The sequence below is a fragment of the Trachurus trachurus genome (genome assembly GCF_905171665.1).
Source record: "Trachurus trachurus genome assembly, chromosome: 13".
NCBI lineage: Eukaryota > Metazoa > Chordata > Actinopteri > Carangiformes > Carangidae > Trachurus > Trachurus trachurus.
The window spans coordinates 34,001,176-34,023,261 of record NC_139892.1 but is presented as its reverse complement, the minus strand read 5'-3'; the positions used below and the strand labels follow the sequence as shown (position 1 = coordinate 34,023,261).

Below are 22,086 nucleotides of genomic sequence, written 5' to 3'. Positions count from 1 at the left end.
ACACAACTGTACATAGTTTCCATGCCGTCAGATCTGGGCATAGAACGCAGCAGAAACAGAGAGAGAAGCATGGGTACATAAGAGGGAAAAATAGACAACAGAAAGAGTGAATGACAGAAAGATACTGCAGGGAAAGAGTGAAAAAATGTCGAAGTGTAAAGCATGAAAGGGATAGTTCAACATTTTGGCAAATTCGCCTATAGTGCCATAATCCTTATAGTCATAGCGGTAGATTCATTACCTTTAATTATCGGTGCATGTTGTTTTGAGATCTGCGGGGCAGAGACGTGAGCTGCTCAGCGAACACAATGGAGGTGAACGGTACAGGTCCCCTGTCTCGCAAAACTCATCAAATACACAATCCAACAACTCCAAAACACTCTGGTGGAGAAGTTGTGACCTGCACATTCACCACGCTATGAAATAATCATGTAACATTACAAGACAGAGTTGTTTTCAAGGTAAATGCGTAGCCGGAACTACATTCCAGACACGGCTGCTGGGCGGAGTGATTTTAAAAGCGCAAGTAGTTCTGAGTATTTGCTTCATGTGTCGTAATGATTATCTCATAGCGTGGTGAATGTGCAGGTCACAACAACTTCTCCACCAGAGTGTTTTGGAGTTGTTGGATTGTGTATTTGATGAGTTTTGCTGTACCATTCACCTCCATTGTGTTGACTGAGCAGCTCACGTCTCTGCCCCCCCAGATTTTGACTCAATGTGTCTGAGCTTTTACCTGCTCAATGCTAAAATACGCTGAAGAAAATGTTAAACCATTTCTTAAAGGTACAGTATGTAAGAAATCTAAAGCAACTGGCTGTAAAATCGTCCTAATATGTAACAGAGACTCAGGAATAATGTTCATATAACATACTGAACTCACCAACAACAATCCTACAGCCAAGATATTTGCATTAAAAAAAATTTTTTGCGGACCGCAAATCATGTTTATGTTTTGAATTTCTATGGTTGGCTTGTGTCGCCACCCAGCGCTCTCTCCCTGTCACAGCGTCTGTGGCATTTCAGCCTCCGGGTTGCCAGTTAGCTTCCACTGAGCTGCAAATACGGCTGGGAGATAAAACGAGATCATGAAAAAAAAAAAAGTGTTCTATTATCGGTTATTGGTCATATTTGCTTGATATCACACGGTAGAAGCGGCTTGTCGCTCTGTCGTTTAATAGGCTACACAGCTTGCTGTTGTGAGCATGTAGCCTAGTTAGTTTGAGCTGCTGCTAACGCTAAAGCTAAAGGGAAGAATTACAAAGTGAAAGTTAGAAAAGAGGGAGGAAATGTGGCGAAATGGAGCCGATGGTAAATGAAGTGATGGTGAACGTGTGGAGCGGTTCATGAGAGGAGTCTGTCCCGGCCAGGTCGCCTGTCTCCGGTCCTCATGTTTTATGATCCGACGTCAGAAAGTGGAGGAGAACCGGAGCGGCTCGCGTCGTTTATTCTGCGGTAAGACGTCTCATATGTTGGCTCATCTACGGCGTGATTAACACGCACTACGGCTCCGGTAGATGCGGGGTTACAGTGTGTGTGTCTGTGTGTGCGTGTCTGTGCGTGTGTGTGTGTGTGTGTCAGCGCTGCACACACAGCGTCGGAGCGGTGAATGTAACAATAACTTGCAGATCACCTGAGTGACGTGAACTCCGCTCGTAGTTACTGTGAGTCAGAGCAATAAAACAGTGAGGTTGTTGATGAATATTTAGCTTTTTACTCTGCTTTGAGACTGACTGAGTGAGCAGAGCGGAGGTTAGCGCGTCGCTGTCTGGCAACCTGGAGTCTGGTGGGTAGGGGAGGGGGGACAATGCGCTGCTGTGTTTTGAATTTGACTGCAGCAACAATTTTGGCCACATTCTTACATATCGTACCTTTAAATATAATATCATATCATCATTCATTAACCTTCTGCAAAATGTGATCTGAAATGATTGTAACGATTCCAAGCAATACATTATTTAAAAGATAACTTTTCTGTTTTACAAATATGAGGAGTTGGGTCGGCTCAGCTCTTTGCTTGATTATTTTTTAACATATGCTGCTGTGGTATGATAACTCAATGTCCTAAAAATGTCCTCTTTTTTTTTTAATCTTATTCTGAGACTTTGACCACACCACCTCAACTCCAAGTGGAGCTGACTTATCTTCCAACAACAAGACTGCCTATGCCCTGCTGGCAAAAGTGGACAGCAGAAAAGAAGTCAGCTGTGTGAACGTGTGTGTGAGAGTGTGTGAGAGTGTGTGCCAGGGAGAATGAGTGAGACACGAGGTAAAATAACTCTATTAGAGAACCGCAGGGACTAGGCTGGCGAGAGAGCAAGACAGAGCACATGAGAGTGAAGGAGAGCAAGAGTGAGCGAGACATTAGTACAAATGAATTAAACATCGGCCCAGAGATCTAAACTTCAGCTGAAAAAAGTGTCAGGCTAAATGGGTAGGAGAGGAGAGGAGAGGAGAGGAGAGGAGAGGAGAGGAGAGGAGAGGAGAGGAGAGGAGAGGAGAGGAGGAGGCTTCATAGCTTCATAGCTTTCTTGTGGCTTCTCCGTGTATCAAACAAAGTGCCTGCCTAGGTCGTCACAATCCAGCAAACACAGGCGTGTGATTGGTAACTGCACTCACAACTCTATTGTTTCAGAAAATACAGTGAAAATGGGCGGCGATCCGAGACCTCCATGGAGAACCGTTATTACACGCTCCTCTAAGGCCGTATTTACTTCCACCGCTGAGTCATGGTACTTAACTGCACGTGTGGAAGGATCGGCGCTTCCCTGGTCTGAAGGAGGTATTCTTGTAATGATCAATGCCATTAGGCAAAACCTGCAGCGCTGCGTTTCTGCCTCGGAGCAGCTGAGGTCAACGTGTATGACGAAAGGCTCTCTCTCTCTCTCTCTCTGCAAACTGAGAACTCTCCTCTGCTATTCTGTCTGTCCGTCCGTCCGTCCGTCTCCTCCCCGTGTTACTTTGTCTGCTGTCTCCAACTAAAAAGAACATCTCTTTCTCTATAATGTATTCTCACTCTCAGCCTCTCTCATAAAGACTTCAGTCAACACCTTTCCTTGCCCCTGGTGCAGATGAATAAGCACTGGAGTCTGGAGAAAATTAAACATTAATGGTGTGTCTCTTTTACACATCATTCTCCATAACAATCTTCTCTTTTACCTCCCCTCACTGCCTTCAACACCACTCTGCTTCCTCCAAACCAAACTACCCCGGCTCTTTCCAGCCAGAGAGAGGAAAATACTGAGAGCAGAAAAACATATTTTGTCGACAAGCACATTTACATAACCCTCCTAAATCGGAGCTGGCCTGTCATGTTTGCTGCTCATAACCTGCTGCTTATAATCCTTCCTGCATCCTCTTCTGATCCATAAAGTAGAGCAGCCAGCCACTTCAACTGCAGCCAGAACTGCCATCAGTAGCTCCTGCTAAGACAGGGCCGTAAAAAGAGGTGAGAAGAGGAGAGAGGAGGAGAGGAGAGGAGAGGAGAGGAGAGAATAAAAGAGAGGAACAGGGTAATTGGATTGGGGGGATCTTCTATTTGGCCGGGTCCAGTCTCTGTCATCACGCTCCAGGCCTGGCTTCTCTCAGTGCCTACAGCGGCTCTCTAACACATCAACACACACAGACAAACGCAACACAACCGAATCACTATCCGCTTCAGGAGGCAGACTGTCCTGTGCACCACTGAAGTCGGCAGTGTATAGTGTGTGTGTGTGTGTGTGTGTATTTTCTTCTTATGTGAGCAAGTGTTTGCATACTCCTTTAACAACTCACTAAATGGTTAAACAGATTACAGAGCGCACTAAGTGGATTGTCACAGCTCTCTATCGCTCACTCGAGGTGTCTCTCCTGTGATTAAAAGTGGCCAGATTTCTCTCTCTCTTTCTCTCTCTCTCTCTCTCTACACTCACACATGCACACAGAACAGAGACAAAGGTCATTCTCACAAAAACAACATTTTGTACAGTAACTGACTATCAAGACAAAAGAAAAGCTATTTCAGCCTCTCTCAACTTGTTAAATACTCCCTTCTATGAAAATCTAGTTTTCAGCCTGGTTAGTCCATTAAGGGTAAAAGGGGAAAAAACAAATCAATATAACATAGCATCGCAATATTTTGTGTTGCAATCAATTCACAAACACCACGTATCGATCTTTTATCATGTAAATTGCAAATATGAATTTAACTTTTTGGCACTAGAATAACAGAGTACTTATTTTGGCAGGTGGTGGTCAGTCTCTCGGCTTATTTTGCCAGAATAAAATGATGTGAAGTGACATAAACAGGCTGAGAACTTTAGATAAAATAGACATTGACAAGGTTTTGCAACGTTTGTGGTTGCAAAAATTGCAATGCATCACAATAGGGCTGACGGATTAATCAAATTTTCATTGTCATCGCCATATCAACATGCACGGCAAAACACAACGAAAAAGGTCGAATGCAATGAGTACATTTTATCAACAGGCGCCATGCCTTCACACTCACCTCATACCTGTCCATGACCTTCCCTGAATAAATAAAAGTGAAAGATCGTCATATTTTGTACTGTCACAACTTATCGCGTTTAGTCGACTTATAATACGGCTTATTGAGTGGTTTTCAGAAAGACAAAGGAAGTGGATGGTTAATGTGCACACCTGAATATTTGCCTCTTCATCGCGAGTCATATCATCATTGCAGTTTTGAACAGTGTCATCGCATGTCGGACATTTTGCTGATATTGCGCAGGCCTATATCACAATATGTTATTGTGACACTCAGGATATCACAAAATATTTAGGATCGCAATAATATTGTACCATGATTTAAAGAGATAGTTCAACATTCTGGCAAATCGGCCCATTGCCATAATCCCTATAGTCTTAGCAGTAGGTTCGTTACCTTTAATTGTCGGTGCAAGCTATTTTTAGAACGGTGGAGCAGAGCCGCGAGCTGCTCAGAGCTACGCTACAGAGGCTAATGGGATTTCTTGGTTTTCTCATCAAACTCATCAAATACACAATCCAACAACTCCAAAACGCTCTTGTGGAAGTTGTGACCTGCACATTCACCACGCTATGAGATAATAATGGAACGTTATGAGACGGAGTTGTTTTAGAGGTAAATTCATGCAAAACCGCGGAGTTTTTCAGCAAGCAGTCTCTGCATTTGCCTTGAAAACAACTCTGTCTCGTAACGTTCTGTTATTATCTCATAGCGTGGTGAATGTCAAGGTCACATTCAGTCTCAGACAACCATGTTTTCATGTATTGTGTGCCGAAGGAACCTACCCCATCGTCGGGGCCGGCAAAAGTGAGGGTTTACATCCTCACTATGTCAGCCACTGACAGTAACAAGCTAACAAACCACATAAATAAGTGATGCTAACTGTGCTCATCATTCTGATCTGAGCTGAGCTGTCACTCACTGATTTTGGTCAAAACAAACTCGTCTGCTATCATCTTCCTAAGCGATGCTCTCTCACGGGTCCCCGAAGCCTTGTCAGTGAAGAGAGAAAGAGTTTGCATTACCACAGCCACCAGCCCCTGCCTCCTCCAACCTGACAAACCACATAAAATAAAATGAAACGTATAAAAGATGCTAACTGTGCTAACTGTTTGAGGCGCCTGCCACAGTCAACTATGTCAGTCACACTCACAACACACTCCTATGATCTGAGTCAGGGTCAAAACCGAGGCTTTAACCTGTGGGCCTGTCTCTCACTGGGAAACCTGGCACAAGCAGTGGTGGACCTGCATTTCTCAATGAGGAAGTAAAGCTTTCAGCCCATTTCCAGATTTCTTTCTCTTTTTGTTTTAACTTTGAACAAAAATATTAGAGTATGTTTACATAGTTGAAAGAGTGCCTAAAGGGGAACTCCTCAAACGTCAGGGATACAAATTACTCCTGAATATAATTTTTAAGTTTCCTTCTAACACCCTTGTCCAACACATGCTTTACTAACCATTTTGTTACACTCTCCTTGATCCAAGTGGAATAAGGCTAATCCCTTACTGGACTGACATCACTTGCTGCCTGCAAATGTTGTTTAATCTCTAACAAACCTTGAATTATGTGCTGAACTGTGTGTCAGATTTTGCCACTGTTTCGACACTTGCCTGGATTTCCTGTTCTCGAGTGAGCCTTTCATCATTCAGGGTTTAATTAAGATACTGTCAATGACCAAGGGAGGTGGCCTTTTCATCTAGTTCTTTGTTATTTCTGCATGTCTTGCAACCAGGAAAAAAAAAAAAAAAAAAACTTTTATCCCCTTGGTAAAACTCTAATTATAATGTCCATAGACCATATCCATCTTCTACACAGCACGTTGGCTTAGGATGACCCACATAAAGATACTTGTTTAGGTCCTTAGCAGTAAATCTTGCCCTTAAGAGCTACTACTGTAGAAGTCACTCACACTGGTCAGTAATAAGCATGGAAGCGAAACGTGTGGTCTGGGGCGAGAGGTTGCATAAGCATTCTTCCAGATTACAGCAATCCCATAATAATTCTAATGCAACTTTTGTAATAAATAATTATAGTTTTATTAGAAACCCACTCTTTCTTGTTTTCAACATAGGTCTTGAGTAGGGTGATGGAGGAGGCCAGGCCGGATGACGGATATTAACCCATTCAGACCAGGGCAGGTTTATCCTGCATCACTGTATAGTTCTGAACAGTGTGTGTGTGTGTGCGTGCGTGCGTGTGCGAGTGTGTGCGTGCGTGTGCGTCCATCTCGTGAAGATGGAGTTTATACGGCCAGGCTGCTTTCTATCCAATCTATGCTCATTATCTGCATGGGGAAAAAAAGCAGCTAATGACTACATACAGCCATGGGCCAAGAAACACTACAGCTGCACTGCTCTGTGTGTGCATGTGTCTGTCCACTGGGACCGTGTGTGTGTGTGCGTGTGTGTGTGCATGTGTGTGTGTGCGTGCAACTGTCCACCCCTTTGCATGTAGGCATCACTCCGATTTCACCCACCCTTCAACCAACCGCCCAGCCCCCCACCCGGACTACAGAGACACACACGCACGCACGCACGCAAACCTAACTCTCCGGCTCCACCAGTGTCTCTTTCTTGCTCCTGGCCACTGCGCCCCCCACACCCCCCCTCCCCACCCCCCCTCCCCCTTGACGCACACACAAATAAAACACACACTTACAGCTCATTGATTTAAGTCAATGTGAGTGTATCCTAACCTTCCGAGGACGCTGTTTGAAGTCTCTCTTACCTCCCCAGACCCGCTCCCAGAGCCAGACACAGCCTAGAGTCCTGCAAGAGTGCAGACAAACACACACACACACATACACACACACACACACACACACAGTCCAGCAGCTAGTGGTCCCATCCACACCACCCATACACACACTCCCAAAAGGGCTGAGAGGACGCCGCAGGCAGGGGCTACATACGCGCAAGCACACACACAAACACACTTTACTTTCTCTGTGTATTACCAACACTAATGAGCTGATAGATGTTCAACAGAGGCAAAGAAGCAGACAATCATTTCCTCAGAGTGAGGCAAGGAGGGAGAGAAAATCAACAGCAGTGAGTGCGAATGTGTGTGTGTGTGTGTGTGTGTGTGTGTGTGTTTGTATGTGTTTGTGTCTGGGGCCTTGTTTTATTTTTTCTCTGCCTCACAGCGTCGAGGCTTCTAGAGGTTAAAGCTGAGCGATGGAGCGCAGCTAGCCGAGCCGAGGCCTGCGGGTCCTGCCGGGACCCCTGTGGTGAGGCTGGGCATTGTTAGGCCGGTCAGGGGAAAACACAAGTAATGAGAAGAATTACTAAACAATCACGTTCACAGAAAAAGATGGAAATGGGCAGGTTGGCGGGGATTGTGTGGCTCTTCGCGTAAACATGTCGAAAAAAAAGTACTGTTACATGAAGAGCTCCACCCCTTCGTGAAAGTGTGAACAATGGATGCCGTTGAATCGCTGTAGCTGAGAAAAAAAAACTCCTCAATGATTCTTCAATAGACAAAGACATCAAAAGAGGTTTTAATGAAAGGTAGGCAGTCAATTCATTTTTCTTTTTTTTAACCCTAAGCTCATTATACCGACTTCGGTTTTACATGCGCAGGGGAAAGACGGCTCTCCGCTGCCGTGAGAGGTCTCCGCTCTGCTCCCCCGCGCCTCCGCTGCCCAGCCTCGGCCCATTTCCCACTCCAATGACACCAAATTGAGTCAGATGGACCAACACTCCTCCCCGTGACCTAGCACAGACAAGGAGTTCAGCCTAATTGGAAAGACCTCTCTGATTGAGGATGTGGAGTACGGCAGCCGGCCCACTACCTCGGTGATTGGTTACAAAGAGGTCGACGTAGCCCAAAGGAAAAGGGTGAAGGCTTCTCTCAAACGCAGGCGAGTTCTTTGACGAAGGAGGAGGGTGACGGACATGGAGAGGGGAAAACTGTGAGAGTATTCATACTGCACGTTTTAATGTGTGCATTAACATTATGAGTGAACCAAAAAGACAAAAAGGTGCCCTGGCTGCACCTCATTCTTACCTGGACTAAATCCCTCCAAGTCTGATTAAAAGCCTGCAGCAATTAATGATGCCAAAACCTTTTAAAACACCGACTTGTAATTAAAGATATTTTAAAATCCCGTCACTTTCTGTGGAGAAAGAGCCATCTGTTGACTGTAGATCCTATGTTTCTGCTCATTAATTACAGGTGGGAATTGGGTCGGAACATCAGGTGAAGAACGATGTTACATCCAAATTATACTTCTGTCAGTTGTCTGCCTGGGGGCAGATGAGCACTTGATAACACAACCCATTGTTTCTCCCGCTCTGTTTCAGGGAAATAGGAGAGAACACAAAGATGGAGACTATCGGCTTCTCTTGTATGCAGGTTGGGAATCAAAGCTGGGTTTCGTCCATGTGTCTTCATTAATGCACAGGACTATAATTGTCTCTGAGTGCTTCTTTGCATTTTGCCCATGGTAAATCCTGGAGGGCACATGGGAAGGTTATTAAAAATATACATGATTTGGTTCAACATATCCATGTTAAGCAGGGATATATTCATACTAGGATTACAAACTGCTGTTTTGCTGACGTTTATCATATTTAACGTCACAATAGCCAGTTAACTGCTGGTTTGTCTCAGTTTTACACTCATAAAACTGGATGCAGAGAAGTCAAAATATAACCAAAAATCTCCAACCAGCTACTATAAGAGTAAAACAATAGTTCCCAGATTATTTTGTATCAAAAAATGCTGCAAATGTCCAAGTTTAATACAATTTTAAATGTTTAATAAAGTTGAGGTTAATATAAATTCAAACAAACCCATTTAGAGCATGAGAGGGAGTGTTGATGAAGGAGTATTTGAACACAATGGATTGGGCTGTGGGAGAACATCAGACTAAAAAAGGTTGAAAAGTCCACTAGTATATTAAACTTGGTCCTGAACGGACGTAGACCTGGACCTCCGGAAAAATGTCAGAAAGATAAAAAGAGAAGAAGCCTCAATAGCAACATATTAAAACACCGGGCAGCTTTTATTTTGAAACGACACAGGAAGTTATCTGATGTATCGGCAGAAAACTTGAATTCAGGTGACAGGACAACACAACAATACTGCAAGCTGGTGAGTGAGTGGCAGCTTTATTGTTGTTGTTTTAGTGAGGACCGAGCAGCCCAGTGACTGTAGGTTAAATTTATGAAAAAAAGTAAAGTTCTTGCTAAGTGACGTTAACGTTGGCAGCTTTAGCTGTGACACAACGGGTTGAAAGTGACTGGCTGATCATGCATGATGTGAAAGCTTAAAGCAGATATCAGTGGAATGTTTTTGTTAATATAAGTCCTAAATAGTCCTATTTTCCGTCAGCAATCACTTACATGAAGTATTTCAGCCTAAACACGAGTCTCTCCGTCACTCTGCTCTGCTGTAACCCGAGGAGAAAATTTTCCTTGTGGGATACAAGTGTTATCCAATGAGGAGAGAGAACGGCATGAAGGGCTGTGTGTGCAGCCAAGGGATGCGCGTGAATGTGGTGACGTAGCACGAGGACCAATTGATGCCTGACAAGGGCGGGGGCTTCTAACTCATGGTGCGTTCAAAGAAACTCGTACTTTGTGTTTTTCCTTCCTGTGAAGTCATACCAGTTCGATCTGGTACGAGTTCACGGGTCGGAAGTTACGAGTGGCCGTTATAGGGAACTTTCACAGACAACAGGATGGTAAAAACACGAGCTACGGGTTACCTGGAACGCTACCAAGTCGTAGTTGTGACTTGAAGCTGTAACTTACGGTTTCAAAAGCCTGCCTTGAACGCAGCATTAGCCGAAACGGCCGTGAAGCTGATATCTGCTTTAATTAACGCTCATCAAGTCAGTGCCGTCATGCTCCCCAAGGTCACGTCAACATTATGCACGAGGCTGTTTTATGAAACTAGAAAGTTACAAGAGGTTCAGGTGGTGAAGAAACAATCTATATTTTATTTCAGTCAGGAATAAAGAAATGTTCATCTTCATTTCGCTTTTCTGTGTGAACGTATATACACTGAAGATATACTTATATATAAAAAGGTAATTCAAGTTATTTACATTTTTTCTTTTAAATGGATGGGGTCTATAACAAAAAGTCTAAGTTTATGTAATTTCAGTGGGCCAACACAGAGAAAGGAGCAGAGGGAGGACAATTGACTGACTGACTGAACAGACTACAGAACGAGAAGAGCCAAGCTTCTGTCCTTTTTTACTTCACACCTTTCTTTTAGAACTGATAATGCCGACTGCTATGGTTTTGATGCTGTGCAATGCTGCTTTGTCTGTGTGTCTATGCCCGTATGTCTGTCACTGTACGACGTCTATTGCTTGTATGTCTGTTACTGTACTTATTGTATTGTTGCTATACGGCTCTATGCGCACTTTTGCCCAAGACAAATTTCCACTTTTTGGGGACAAGATAGTTTATCTAATCTAATCTAATCTAACCTCAAGTACACAAACACAAAATATGTTTGAGGGCACCGTCGTCAGTAATTGCCAACAGGTCCCTCTGTATGTTTTTTTTTATTATTATAGATAATGACTTTGTATGTAGTGTACAGCTTGGGTAGTGTACTTTTGTTCATAGGTGTCATTTTGGCATGGATTTTCTCAGTGACAAAGGGTTTCTAGAGGCCGTACAGTCCACCTCTACCTCTCAAAAGACCATTTTCGTTATACTTAACCTACTAGAAGCCTGCCATAGAAAAACTACCTCACTGTAGGATTGTGTACAGCCTACTATGAAGTACTATTTCAAAATCTGGACCTCACTAACTTCTAAACCTTGGCTACGGCCCTGTAAGTCTGCTCGTTCAGGACATGTGTCAATGAAGAGAGAAACACAAACAACTGTGGAGCTCTTATATGCTCTCTGTAAATACAAAGCCAGAGGATTACACAGAGAAAAGCTGACCTGCTGACCCTGTACACTAGTCTGGGTAAACACACAGTCACACACAGTCACACACACACACACACACACACACACACACAAAGAACCCCACAATCACCCACTTACCCTTTGCCACGGGTGAAAGGCGACAAGATCTCTTAACAACAGCTCGTCTTTTTCAATAAATTTTGCATGAAAACATGCCGCTGGAGCACCAAGTTGCCTGCTGTCATACTAGAGGAGTGTTAAATGTTTAATGACGACAACACCACACACACGCGGAGTCAGTGTCAGGGTGCCGCTCTGAGGGGGCCCCTCTTTCATCCTGACAGACACTATAAAGCTCCTCAGCCTCTCCTCCACCCCACCCCACCCCGCCGTCGACAGCGCGCCGCTCCGCTCCTCTCCGCTCCTCTCCCACCACCCGGCAAGAACCTGGATGTAAATGAGGTTGCAGTGTCACAGCGTGTGTACGTGTATGTGTTTGTGTGAAAAGCAGCGAGGATCAGGGGCTTCCGTAAAAGACCCCACTTCCTCCTCCTCCTCCTCCTCCTCCTCTCACCCCATCACCATTAAGCGCAGAAGACGAAGAAGAAGAATGGGAAAGACGGAGGGGGAAAGAAGTGGCTTGTCATAGACAGGATATACTGCAGAAAGCCTTGTTTTACATATTCCTGAAACATCTCACTGTTTTCTGCCTTTCTTCTACTAAAGCACAACTTGTCAGGCTGCTAAACTCCCGTGGCAGCATCTGGGGAGGAACGGGAGCGTGCGTGTCAGGCGTCGGGCGGCTCTGGGACAGTGACGACCAAATGCAAAAAGTCCATAAACAGACCGGCTTTTAGTCATTTCGCTCAAAAGTGTGGTGGCGGCAATTTATCATGTCACAATCTGCACATCAATTCAAAGTGAAATGCCACAAATTGCAGTTTAGTGTTTCGTTTAGTTTTTCTTAATGGAATAATTACATTACTTTGATCCTTACTTACTGGAGAGCAGTGTATTTTTAGTGATGATCTAATGCTGTTCCAGTAAATGTAAATTTCATGTTAAAAATGCAAAGAACCAAAAAACAAGTTTACATTTCTGAACAATCCACCCACTGCATTCCTTTCTCTATCTGATGCGTTATGAATTTCAGAAACAACAAGCGTATAACAGCCTTTAATAGCCAGATGTTAAAAAAACCAAAGCAGGAATTATCTCCGCAGACTTTATAGAAACAGTGCATATAAACTGCGGCGATTCGGCTTCACGCGCTTTAGTCCAAATTATTCCAACATCATACCTGCAGAGGTTTGAGTAATTTGGAGGTCCAGATAGACGGATAGATGGTTTGCAATATAATAATGCTGCAAACAGGTGGAAATGCATACACACACACACAAATCAACAAACTTACTACGTACATGAGCGCGCGCACACACCTGCACACAGACAAGCTAAAGCGGGGGTCAGAGATAAAAGAAGAGATTCCTATCAATGCTGAAGGATATTGAAGCCTTAATAAGAAAATAGATATAGTCTGCTGGCCTTACATTTCACTGTTAGCTTTATTTGTTTTCCTGATACGGATCTAAGAAAGGCAATATGTAATAGCTTCAAATAAATGGAGCACTTTTCCTTTAAAAGCACATCTACCGTGTGTTCTGCTCACAAAGAGAAACCTTGAGTCCTGAGGTTTCTATTGGTGATGACCAATAGAGCATCCATGAGAATTCAGAACCAGGCTGCATATGGAAAGTGAGGCTTTTTTTTTTATTAACGTGTCAAAATTAAGAGTCATTTTTAAAAATAGTGACATTTACACATTGTGTAGAATCCGTGTCTTGACTAAAATGAAAATGCTTAAGGCTTATTTCAGTGTGGTTTTGGTCTTCGGGAAAAAATGAGCTAGTCAAGGTCTGTGACAGTTCAACGGTGAGGTACAAGCAAAGGTTTCTTCTTTTTTAAATGCTCTTTAGATACGCTGTGTTTTTGAGTTGACTTTCATCATCTGATTGCAATGTTTCATCACAAATACATCTGAGGGATGAAGATCCTTCTCGGTCAGATCAAACAGTCACAAAATCATAAATTGCCATTTGGCTATTACTTCATATTTCTGTTTTGAGAAAAACCCTTTGAGCCATTTTAGTTTTTTTTTTAAGCTATGCATTTACAGTTGTCTCCCTGACAAGTTTATGTACGGTCAAAACTTTATTGCGGTATTACTCTGTTTAAGATCATCCTCAGATCCTCACTACCTGGATTTAAAAAGTCACAACTCGATCAATACAACATGCGCTCTTTCATCTGTGCGCTTTATTATAAAGTTATCTGTTGAATAACTTGGGCCGACGCAGCCTACGCTTTGACTTTAGATACAGTTTTACCTTGTGGGACCAAAGTCTCTTAAATAGATGTGTAGCGGAGCAGCTGGTCCCTTCATCGCTCATGGGATCCATAGCTTGATACACACATCTGTGCCATTCAATATGACAAGACAACAACTGGGTATACCAGTCACATTTACAGTGGCCTCCAATCACATTAGAGCACCAAAGCATTGGGGAGGGATTGACGGTGCTATTGTGGATGGGGCCAAGAGAGGCCGCTAAGGAAGTTAGGAGAACTGGAGTGGTAGAAGATACACCACACCAAACCTGCTCCTTGTGTGTATTACAGCCTTTAGACAACACACGCTTGCAAGTGAAGATGGCATTTGCAAACTTTTCTCACCTTAATAAGGAGTTCTCATTTATTGCTTTTTTTTTTTTTTTTTTTTCCCAACCATGAGCAGCGGTGACACTGGAGATGCAGATGATCTTGTTTACGTTTCTAGACTTATTGTCGCCGGGTCCAGAGGGAGAGAAGCGGCGTTAAAGACATCAGATGTCATCCGGCCACCAACACGTCGTCTAAAAACTGAAACCTATGCAGCACTCCCACCTACCATCTATTCTTATATCAACATGACGTCTCCTCTTGCAGGAGGGAATTATATCACATTACAGGGTCCAGTGCAGCGCGGTGGTTGATTGCAGGGGGAAAAAGAAGGAGAGAGGGGCTGATAGATTGATGGATGGAAGGATGCGGTGATGGATGGATGGATGGAGGAGCCAAGACTGAGATCCACACTTAAGCTTGTGTTATACCGAGCGAAAATATTCTTTTTTAGATTGAGCTGGGCCGACCCAACGCTTGTTTGTGTCTGTGCGTGTGCGCTTCCTCACTTACCCTCTTTTGTCTGCCTTGTCTTTACTCTTGTCCTTCTCTCTGTCCTTGTCTCCGGCCCTTCCCCTGTCCCGCTCTTTGTCTCTCTCCTTCTCCCGGTCGACGCCCTTGCGCCGACTCCGGTCCCGCTCTCTGCTGTGGCTCCGCCGGCGACTGTGGCTGCCTCGCCGGGTGCGGCTGCCGCTTCTGCTGCGAGACCGACGGTGGCGGGAATGAGAACTGAAAGACAGGAAGTGTAGCACAAAGTTACAATTAGAGCTTATTAACCAATAAGAAGATGAGATTATGTGTTTTTTTTATTCCACAAATGAGCAAAGTTAAATATGTTCTGCTGTGTTTACTTTCTCCTTTTCTTCCTTTTCTCCTACAGTTGAAGATCATCTATATTTCTTAGGTTGCCTGTAACATCTGGCCAGGGACAATGGATGAAAATTTGCCTTACTGGCTAACTCTGGCTCACTTGCAGTTTCTTTTAAATTCTGTTGATCAGTGTTGCACTGTCCCTGTCAAATAAACCAATAAATTAAATTATAAATTAAATATTTCGCAGAATGTCTTTTGGTCACATGAAATCTGGCTGAGACTGCTCCATGTGGCAAGAAAAAGTACCTGAATCCTTTGGAATTTCTTAGTTTTCTGCATTAATTGGTCATAAAATGTGATCCGATCTACATCTAAGTCGCAAGTGTAGACAAACACAATGTGCTTAACCTAATACCACACAAACCATTATAATATTCCATGTCTTTATTGAACATATGCATTAAACATTCACAGTGCAGGTAGAAAAAGTAAGTGTACCCTTGGATTTAATAACTGGTTGAACATCCTTTGGCAGCAATAACCTAAACCAAGCGTTTCCGGTAGCTGCTGATCAGACCTGTACAACACTCAGGGGGAATTTTGGACCATTCTTCCTTTTTTTTGGGAAGCAATTAATGCAGAAAACTAGGAAACTCCAAAGTGTTCTTTTCTTGCCACTGTAGCTGCATGCATGTGCACAGATGCGCATATATGTGAATAGAAGGAGCAATGAATCTAGTTGTCGCTGAGGGAAACACAGCTTGAAGATGGACTCAAGTAGACTAGTGATTCAATTCATTGCTAGTTAAGAAAAACTGTCTCTTCTTTGATGGATTTCTCTCTGTATGACTCTAAAATAGTCACAATGCAAAAGAACCAGCTCATTATACTGAGGAAAAAGTGCTCCATAAAGAGAAAACATCTACATTTTTTGAATTTTTAAATGTGTAAATTACATTTTATGACATATAAAAACATTTAGAAAGCAGAGTTTATGGGTAGAACTAGAATCAAAACCTTTTTTGAAACACAATGCGAGATCAGCTTAATAAGACAGTGGCTTCACGTTGACACATAGAAACAATAAGCAAAACTCACAATAGGTCACTCAGATCTAATTTTCCTCGAGTGGATAAATTCATCCTTCATAGGATTGCAATAAGAATACAGTTATATGACACACACATACACACGCGCTGTAGTGATGAAGCCAATTAGAGCTCGGCTTAGAGGAAGGCCTGTCCTCAGTATTGATCCTGACACTGGCCCTCTGGTCTCAAAAAGATTTACAGTCTGAGATTTACTCTCTTAGTTATGACACACAAGCATAAACAAACACAAACACACACACAGTTGGACACACATCATTTTAAAAAACAGCAGATATAGAGAATTGAAAGTGTAACTCACAGCTTAATATGGTGCCATAAGGGAAAAGAAAGAAATTACCAAAATATGACCACTTATTTATGTGACACGGCACAGGCTTCTATTAACGCTTCCACATATTCTGCTCAAGTGTGAGTCTGCATCTTGTGTGTACATCCACATATGTGTGTGTGGGTGTGTGGGATCATGATTTGAACCCCCAGTAGAAATCAGCAGCTAAGATGCCGTTATTTTCCATCATCTATCATTTTATTGATTTGTCTATAAAAACAGTCAAACCTGCTGTCCATGAGCTTTATTGCTTTCCCCCCTTTATTAGTTTGCAGTTTGGGACATCCAGAGCTGTCTCTCTCCCGACAGAAAACTAATCATTTTCTTCAGACGCCTGTCACCATCCTAACAGACAACACTCTGACAACTGTTGCAATCAATTAGGCCGGGGCGATCCCCGTCTCCGGAGAGTTAGCTGTGCTATTTCAAGGTCTCTGCAAAAGAGAATCTCTCTTTGAAAAAACACTATTTGAAGTTCAATTTCCCCTGAACACTGAAGAACAACCCAGAGTGATGATAAACCTCTTAAATATGCTTAAGTTGAACAATAACCAATATCTTTACTTGTATATTTACATAAATTCACTTTTCAATGGAGATGCAACTACGGTATACATTATTTGCTTGATTAAATAATGGATCAGTCTTTTTTTATTTTATATTTCTAAACAAATACAAAACAAAACCAAAGGTATTCATCTTATGCATTTTAAAATGTTTGCATTTTACTTTCAAAATGACTTAAATCCTTCATCAAGCATCTGATTGTCGAACCTCTACTTTCAGTAATACTACCGCTATCCAAGCAGCTCCAGTGGTTGCTCTTTCAGTATCTTTTTCCCACAGTAAATCCTGTCTCATTGCATTCTGCAGAACAGACACTAAAGCAGCCACCCTGGAGTGATAATCAGAAATAATTACCATGAAACATCTGATTCGGAGGCAGAGGTGAAAGCAGTCATCAGTCACAGGACATTTGATTTAGCTTGCTTAATACAGTGTTTACTGGAGCCGCGATTAGCCTCGTCAGAGAATCACAGCTAATGGAAAAGAAGGAAAGAAAAACATTGGCTTTTTCTTTTTTTTTTTCTTTTTTAAGGGCGGTTGGGGGGTTGGAGTCTCCAGGCGAGATGATCCATCAATGGCCCCCAAACAGACCTTGGAATGAGTGAAACTATGTGTTGACAATGCCTGCGTATGTTTGTAATCAACAGTATATGAGGGGGAAATACAACGGAGTTGCAGAGTTCCAAGTCAAAGTCTTATATTTACAGCCAAGCAAATTGTGGCCAGAAGCGGCAGATGCAATAACACAATCTCTCCCTCCCTCTTTCTCCCCCTCTCTCTCTCTTTCTCTGTCTCCCTCTCTCCCTCTGATGGCAAAGAAAACAGCCCACTTCTGGGGTGTGCAGCAAATTAAATTTACTGTAGTTAATAGAGTGAGCCTATGCTGCTAAATGTCAATTTCCTGACCAAGTCCTTCCCCTTGGAGAATGATTAGCTAATTTGAGGCTGGGGATAAATGGGCTAATGCAGGACACACACAGATAAACAGCCACAGTTGGACCCCATGCCAAGCCCTTCCCCTGCTTTACATTTTATTGGCCTTATTATCTCCAGGGAAAATGGGTCCCCCTATGGCCTAAACATATTTTCATTTCTAATAAAAGGCCCTTGCAGGTTGCTCCCACGTACGAACCCCCCCTCCGCCCCCCACATACACACACCGCCACCAACACACACACACACACACACACGGACGCTGCCCCCTCACAGCCTCCTTCCTCCATTCCTCCCTCGTTTCACTGTCCAATCCATTAAATCGGAGCCCTGCAATTGGCTGGCACCATTTTCCTGGTGAATTATCAATAGAGTAATTATGCTGCATGTTGGGAGCTGGGCTGAAGCTTATCGCCGCTGACCCCCCAGCACGCGCCAGGATATGATCCCTCACCACAGCCCATTGGGGTAATTATGTGGTCGGGTGTGAAGCTGGATGGTGTTACCCTTATCAGTCTGTATTCTATTTCTGTTTTCATTGAAAATTGGACATTAATGGCGGCTACGCAATACCACTAGTGTCAGATACAGGTGAACGTCTCCATTGGAATCTGACCCCAGTTAAATCATTATTCATACTTCCCAGCACCGGGACAGAGAACACACACACACACACACACACCAATCATCCTCACTGTTTCTTTAACCCTATCTTTGCCTCCTTTTTGAGCAGCAGTGGCACACATTCATATTGTTTCCTTCATTTCCCCAACCACCACCCTCTATAGGAAGAAGTTCATATTGTATTTATCCCAAGGCAGAAAGACACAGACGTTAACCGCTGAGAAGAACACAAGTGATGTTCTCGGCGATGCCCCGAGCAGCGTCCCTGTCCATTAGGGGCCGTTGTGGCGGAGCGGTGATTAATGGCCGTGTAACCTTAACCCTATCGCATTTCAGTGGATGCTGGCGACAGTGACCCCATGTCTGACCGGTCGCTCCCACCGACAACCCACTAAAAGCTACGGAGAAATTACCATGGGGCCCGGACATGCAGTTCAGTATTATTATGTTCGGGCAAAATGTCTATCTCCGTTTCCTGGCTAGATATTGTGTTTATGCTGCAGGAATAAAAAATACATGATGGTAATAGTGCGAGCAGGATGTTGTGCATCTTACAGTCTGTCTGACTGCTGTTCAACTGCTGTGAACGTATCAGTGTAGAGCCACTACGCCCCAACCCTCCACATGATATAAATAATAAAGTGTTTGCTGTTAAAATCTGGTCACTTCATTATTCTAAGGACAACAAAATCATTTACAACTACAACTTTAATCCAGTTAGGCCATGGGTGTATACCATTATCATTGATTAGTATTTCATTTTTTTTTAAAAGCATGAAAGAGCGGGCAACAACAAAAGTCAGTGAACAGGGGGGGCAGTTCCTGAAGTTTGAAAATGATCAATAATGAACTAAATGTCACATCTCTTTAAACAACATTAATAGTGTAATGCTGGATAGAGTGGACAGAGGTGGCTGGATAAAAAAACTATTCATCCCTCAATGGGGAAATTTCTAAATGGTGAACCGTACCATTTATTTTGGCAGATATTGAGTTTGTGATGTGAGTCATGAATACTCATTAGTATGTAGTTTATAAACAGTTAAAAATGTTTTACTCATCATTGATAAGTACTAACTGTGTTAAACTACATACTAATGAGTATTCATGCGTTATAAATAAAGAATTCAGTAATTATTAATGCTTAACTTATGTTTAATAGTGTGTACTTATTATAAAGTGTTACCCGCTTTCACTGTAAAAAAAAAAAAAAAAAAAAAATTATAATGATGGTGATTGTGTGAAAAAGCATGTTCTGTTACACGTGAAGAATATGAATTGCCTGAAGCACCACAATGCTTTGTTTACAAAATGTCGAGACACATTTTGATCCATTTAAAAACCAAATACTGACCTAAAAATATGATGCAAAATCACAGTGGTTTTCTTATCAACTTGTTGTTGATAAAGTGTCTTTGTCACCACTAAGGAGGCATTTTGAAAACATAAAATTTGATTCAAATCGTTGATATTTATTCTTTGTATCTACAACAAGACACGCACACGCACACACAGACACACAGAGACACACAAACACGGACTACAAAAAAGCTTGCCAGTCGACTTTTCCAAGCAACAGACAGATTGAAAAAAGAAAACGGGGCCCATTGAAAGTAAGAAGATCCATATTTGAAGAACTTCATTAATGCGCTGTTCCCTGCCGAGTTATTTCCAGTGACAGAGCACACAGCAGCAGCTTCATGTTCAAGTTAAAAGTCACTTTTCTTTTTTCTGCCATTTCAATGTGTCTAAAAGCACCTTGAGTGAGCAATGTGCATTTCCTGCTGCCAAAAGACGTGGAAAACAGCTGTTCCTGCCTGACGCTGCCTGCTGAATGGAATGCAAATATGTTAACCATCCAGAATTTATTACTTTTGAGTGCTCTTCAAACGCAACGGCAGACACAAGTTTAATTTATGATATTCCTCTAATTATGAGAGCTGTTGAAATCATTTCCCAAGCTGCTTTCTCCTTCCAAGCAGCCACATTATCTGTTCCCCCGGTTCACAGTACACACACACACACACACACAGGGACTCAGTCATCCAACATGCACGCCCACATAGAAACATAAATATACATACACACACTAAATAACACACGAGGAATCACTGCAAAGTAGCTGATTGTGAGCACAATTAACACAGCAAAGACCGAGCATGAAATATTCACAGAAATGTTTTTTTCCCTCGTCCCCCCTCCGCTTCATAAAAGCAATGTTTAGATTTGTCATAATCTTCGGTTTGCTTTTAATTTAGCCGTCGTCAACACAAACGTCTGCGAATGCCCTGCTACGCCGAGAAGCAGAAATGAGACCCCATGCAGGCCACCCACTCACTACCCCCCCCAACACCCAATACGCACCCAAACACACACACACACACACACACACACACAGTTACAGCCACGAGCCACAAGGTCAAGCCATTTAGCAGAGTTCAAAGGCCTTCAAAGACCCCTCAGATCTATATGAACCTACAACAGCCAGCCCACGATGAGGGAAAAGATAACTTTCTTGCGGCGCGATGTGGTTTCCCGTGCGTTGTGCTTTGTGCGTGCATGCATCCACGTGCGCGTGTGTGTGTGTGCGTGTGTGTGTGTGTGTGTGCATGTGCTGATTACCTCGCGTCTTCATTGGCGCATATGCCCAGTGTCACTCAGCCACCTCATCGCAATCCTAAACTTGGCCGTCTGGTGTGCACCCGCGACCTTTGACCTTGTGTGCAGCCGCAGCTCGACATGACACCCATTAGCAGCTGGAGCTGGGGGGGAGTTGGGGCGGGGTGGGGTGGGGAAGGTATAGGGAGGGCCGCCCCCCCCGCTTACCCACAACACAAGGTCAAGTGGAGGTCACATTGAGACTAGGTGCTAACTTGCCAACTCGCTCACAGCTACTCACGCTATTGAAACCCACTTTTTCCCCCATCCATCCATCCATTATTCCATCCATCCATCCATCCATCCATCCATCACACACCCCCCCCGGAACAATTAGTTACAGCCAGTTAGAAGAGAGTTGTTTTGGTTGTCATTGCCTTCACGTGTAAGTGAGTGGAGAGCAGGGAGGTATAGAAGAAGTTGGAGGAGGAGGAGGAGGAGGAGGAGTGGGAGTGAGGACAATAGTTGAAGGACAGGGAGTGGGCTGAGGAAAGAGAAGACGTGATAAGATGAAGAAAGGAAGGACTTTTAAAAGTTGGGCAGTCAAGGACAGAGAGGATAACGGAAAAGGAGGGGGGAATGAAAAAGAAAAGAGAAAGAAAAAAAAAAAAAACGATTGAGACTTATGGAGAAGACGGAGCAGACAGCCGTGCTTCACATCAAGCTGGCTCCAATTAGCAGGTGTGCTCTCAGTCGCTCGCTCTCCCTCTCTCTCTGGTCAGGGAAGATGTATTTTTCTGCCTTTTATACGCATGTATTTATGAAGTGGTGGGAGATCTGAGGGCCCTTAGCATAACAGCCTTTTATTGTTTAAATGTGGACCGCTCGGCCCCGTGTGCTTAAGTGATTTAGGAACCTCACAACTCCGGTATAAGAAAAATCATAAACGCTGAGACAAACCATGTGGGTGGACTGTAAAAGGCACCGAGGAACGGGCCGACAAAAAGCAGACACACATTC

General features: G+C 43.4%; 1 protein-coding gene across 3 annotated transcripts in view; it reads right to left on the bottom strand.

Annotated features, from left to right (window-relative positions):
- Positions 1-22,086, bottom strand: part of rsrc1 (arginine/serine-rich coiled-coil 1) — a 133,500-nt gene that overhangs the window by 92,318 nt on the left and 19,096 nt on the right. For all 3 annotated transcript variants that reach the window (XM_083985478.1, XM_083985480.1, XM_083985479.1), the window contains exon 4: positions 14,605-14,820. In XM_083985478.1, the coding sequence (XP_083841604.1) occupies positions 14,605-14,820 (216 nt within the window). The remainder of the gene's footprint in view (positions 1-14,604; positions 14,821-22,086) is intronic.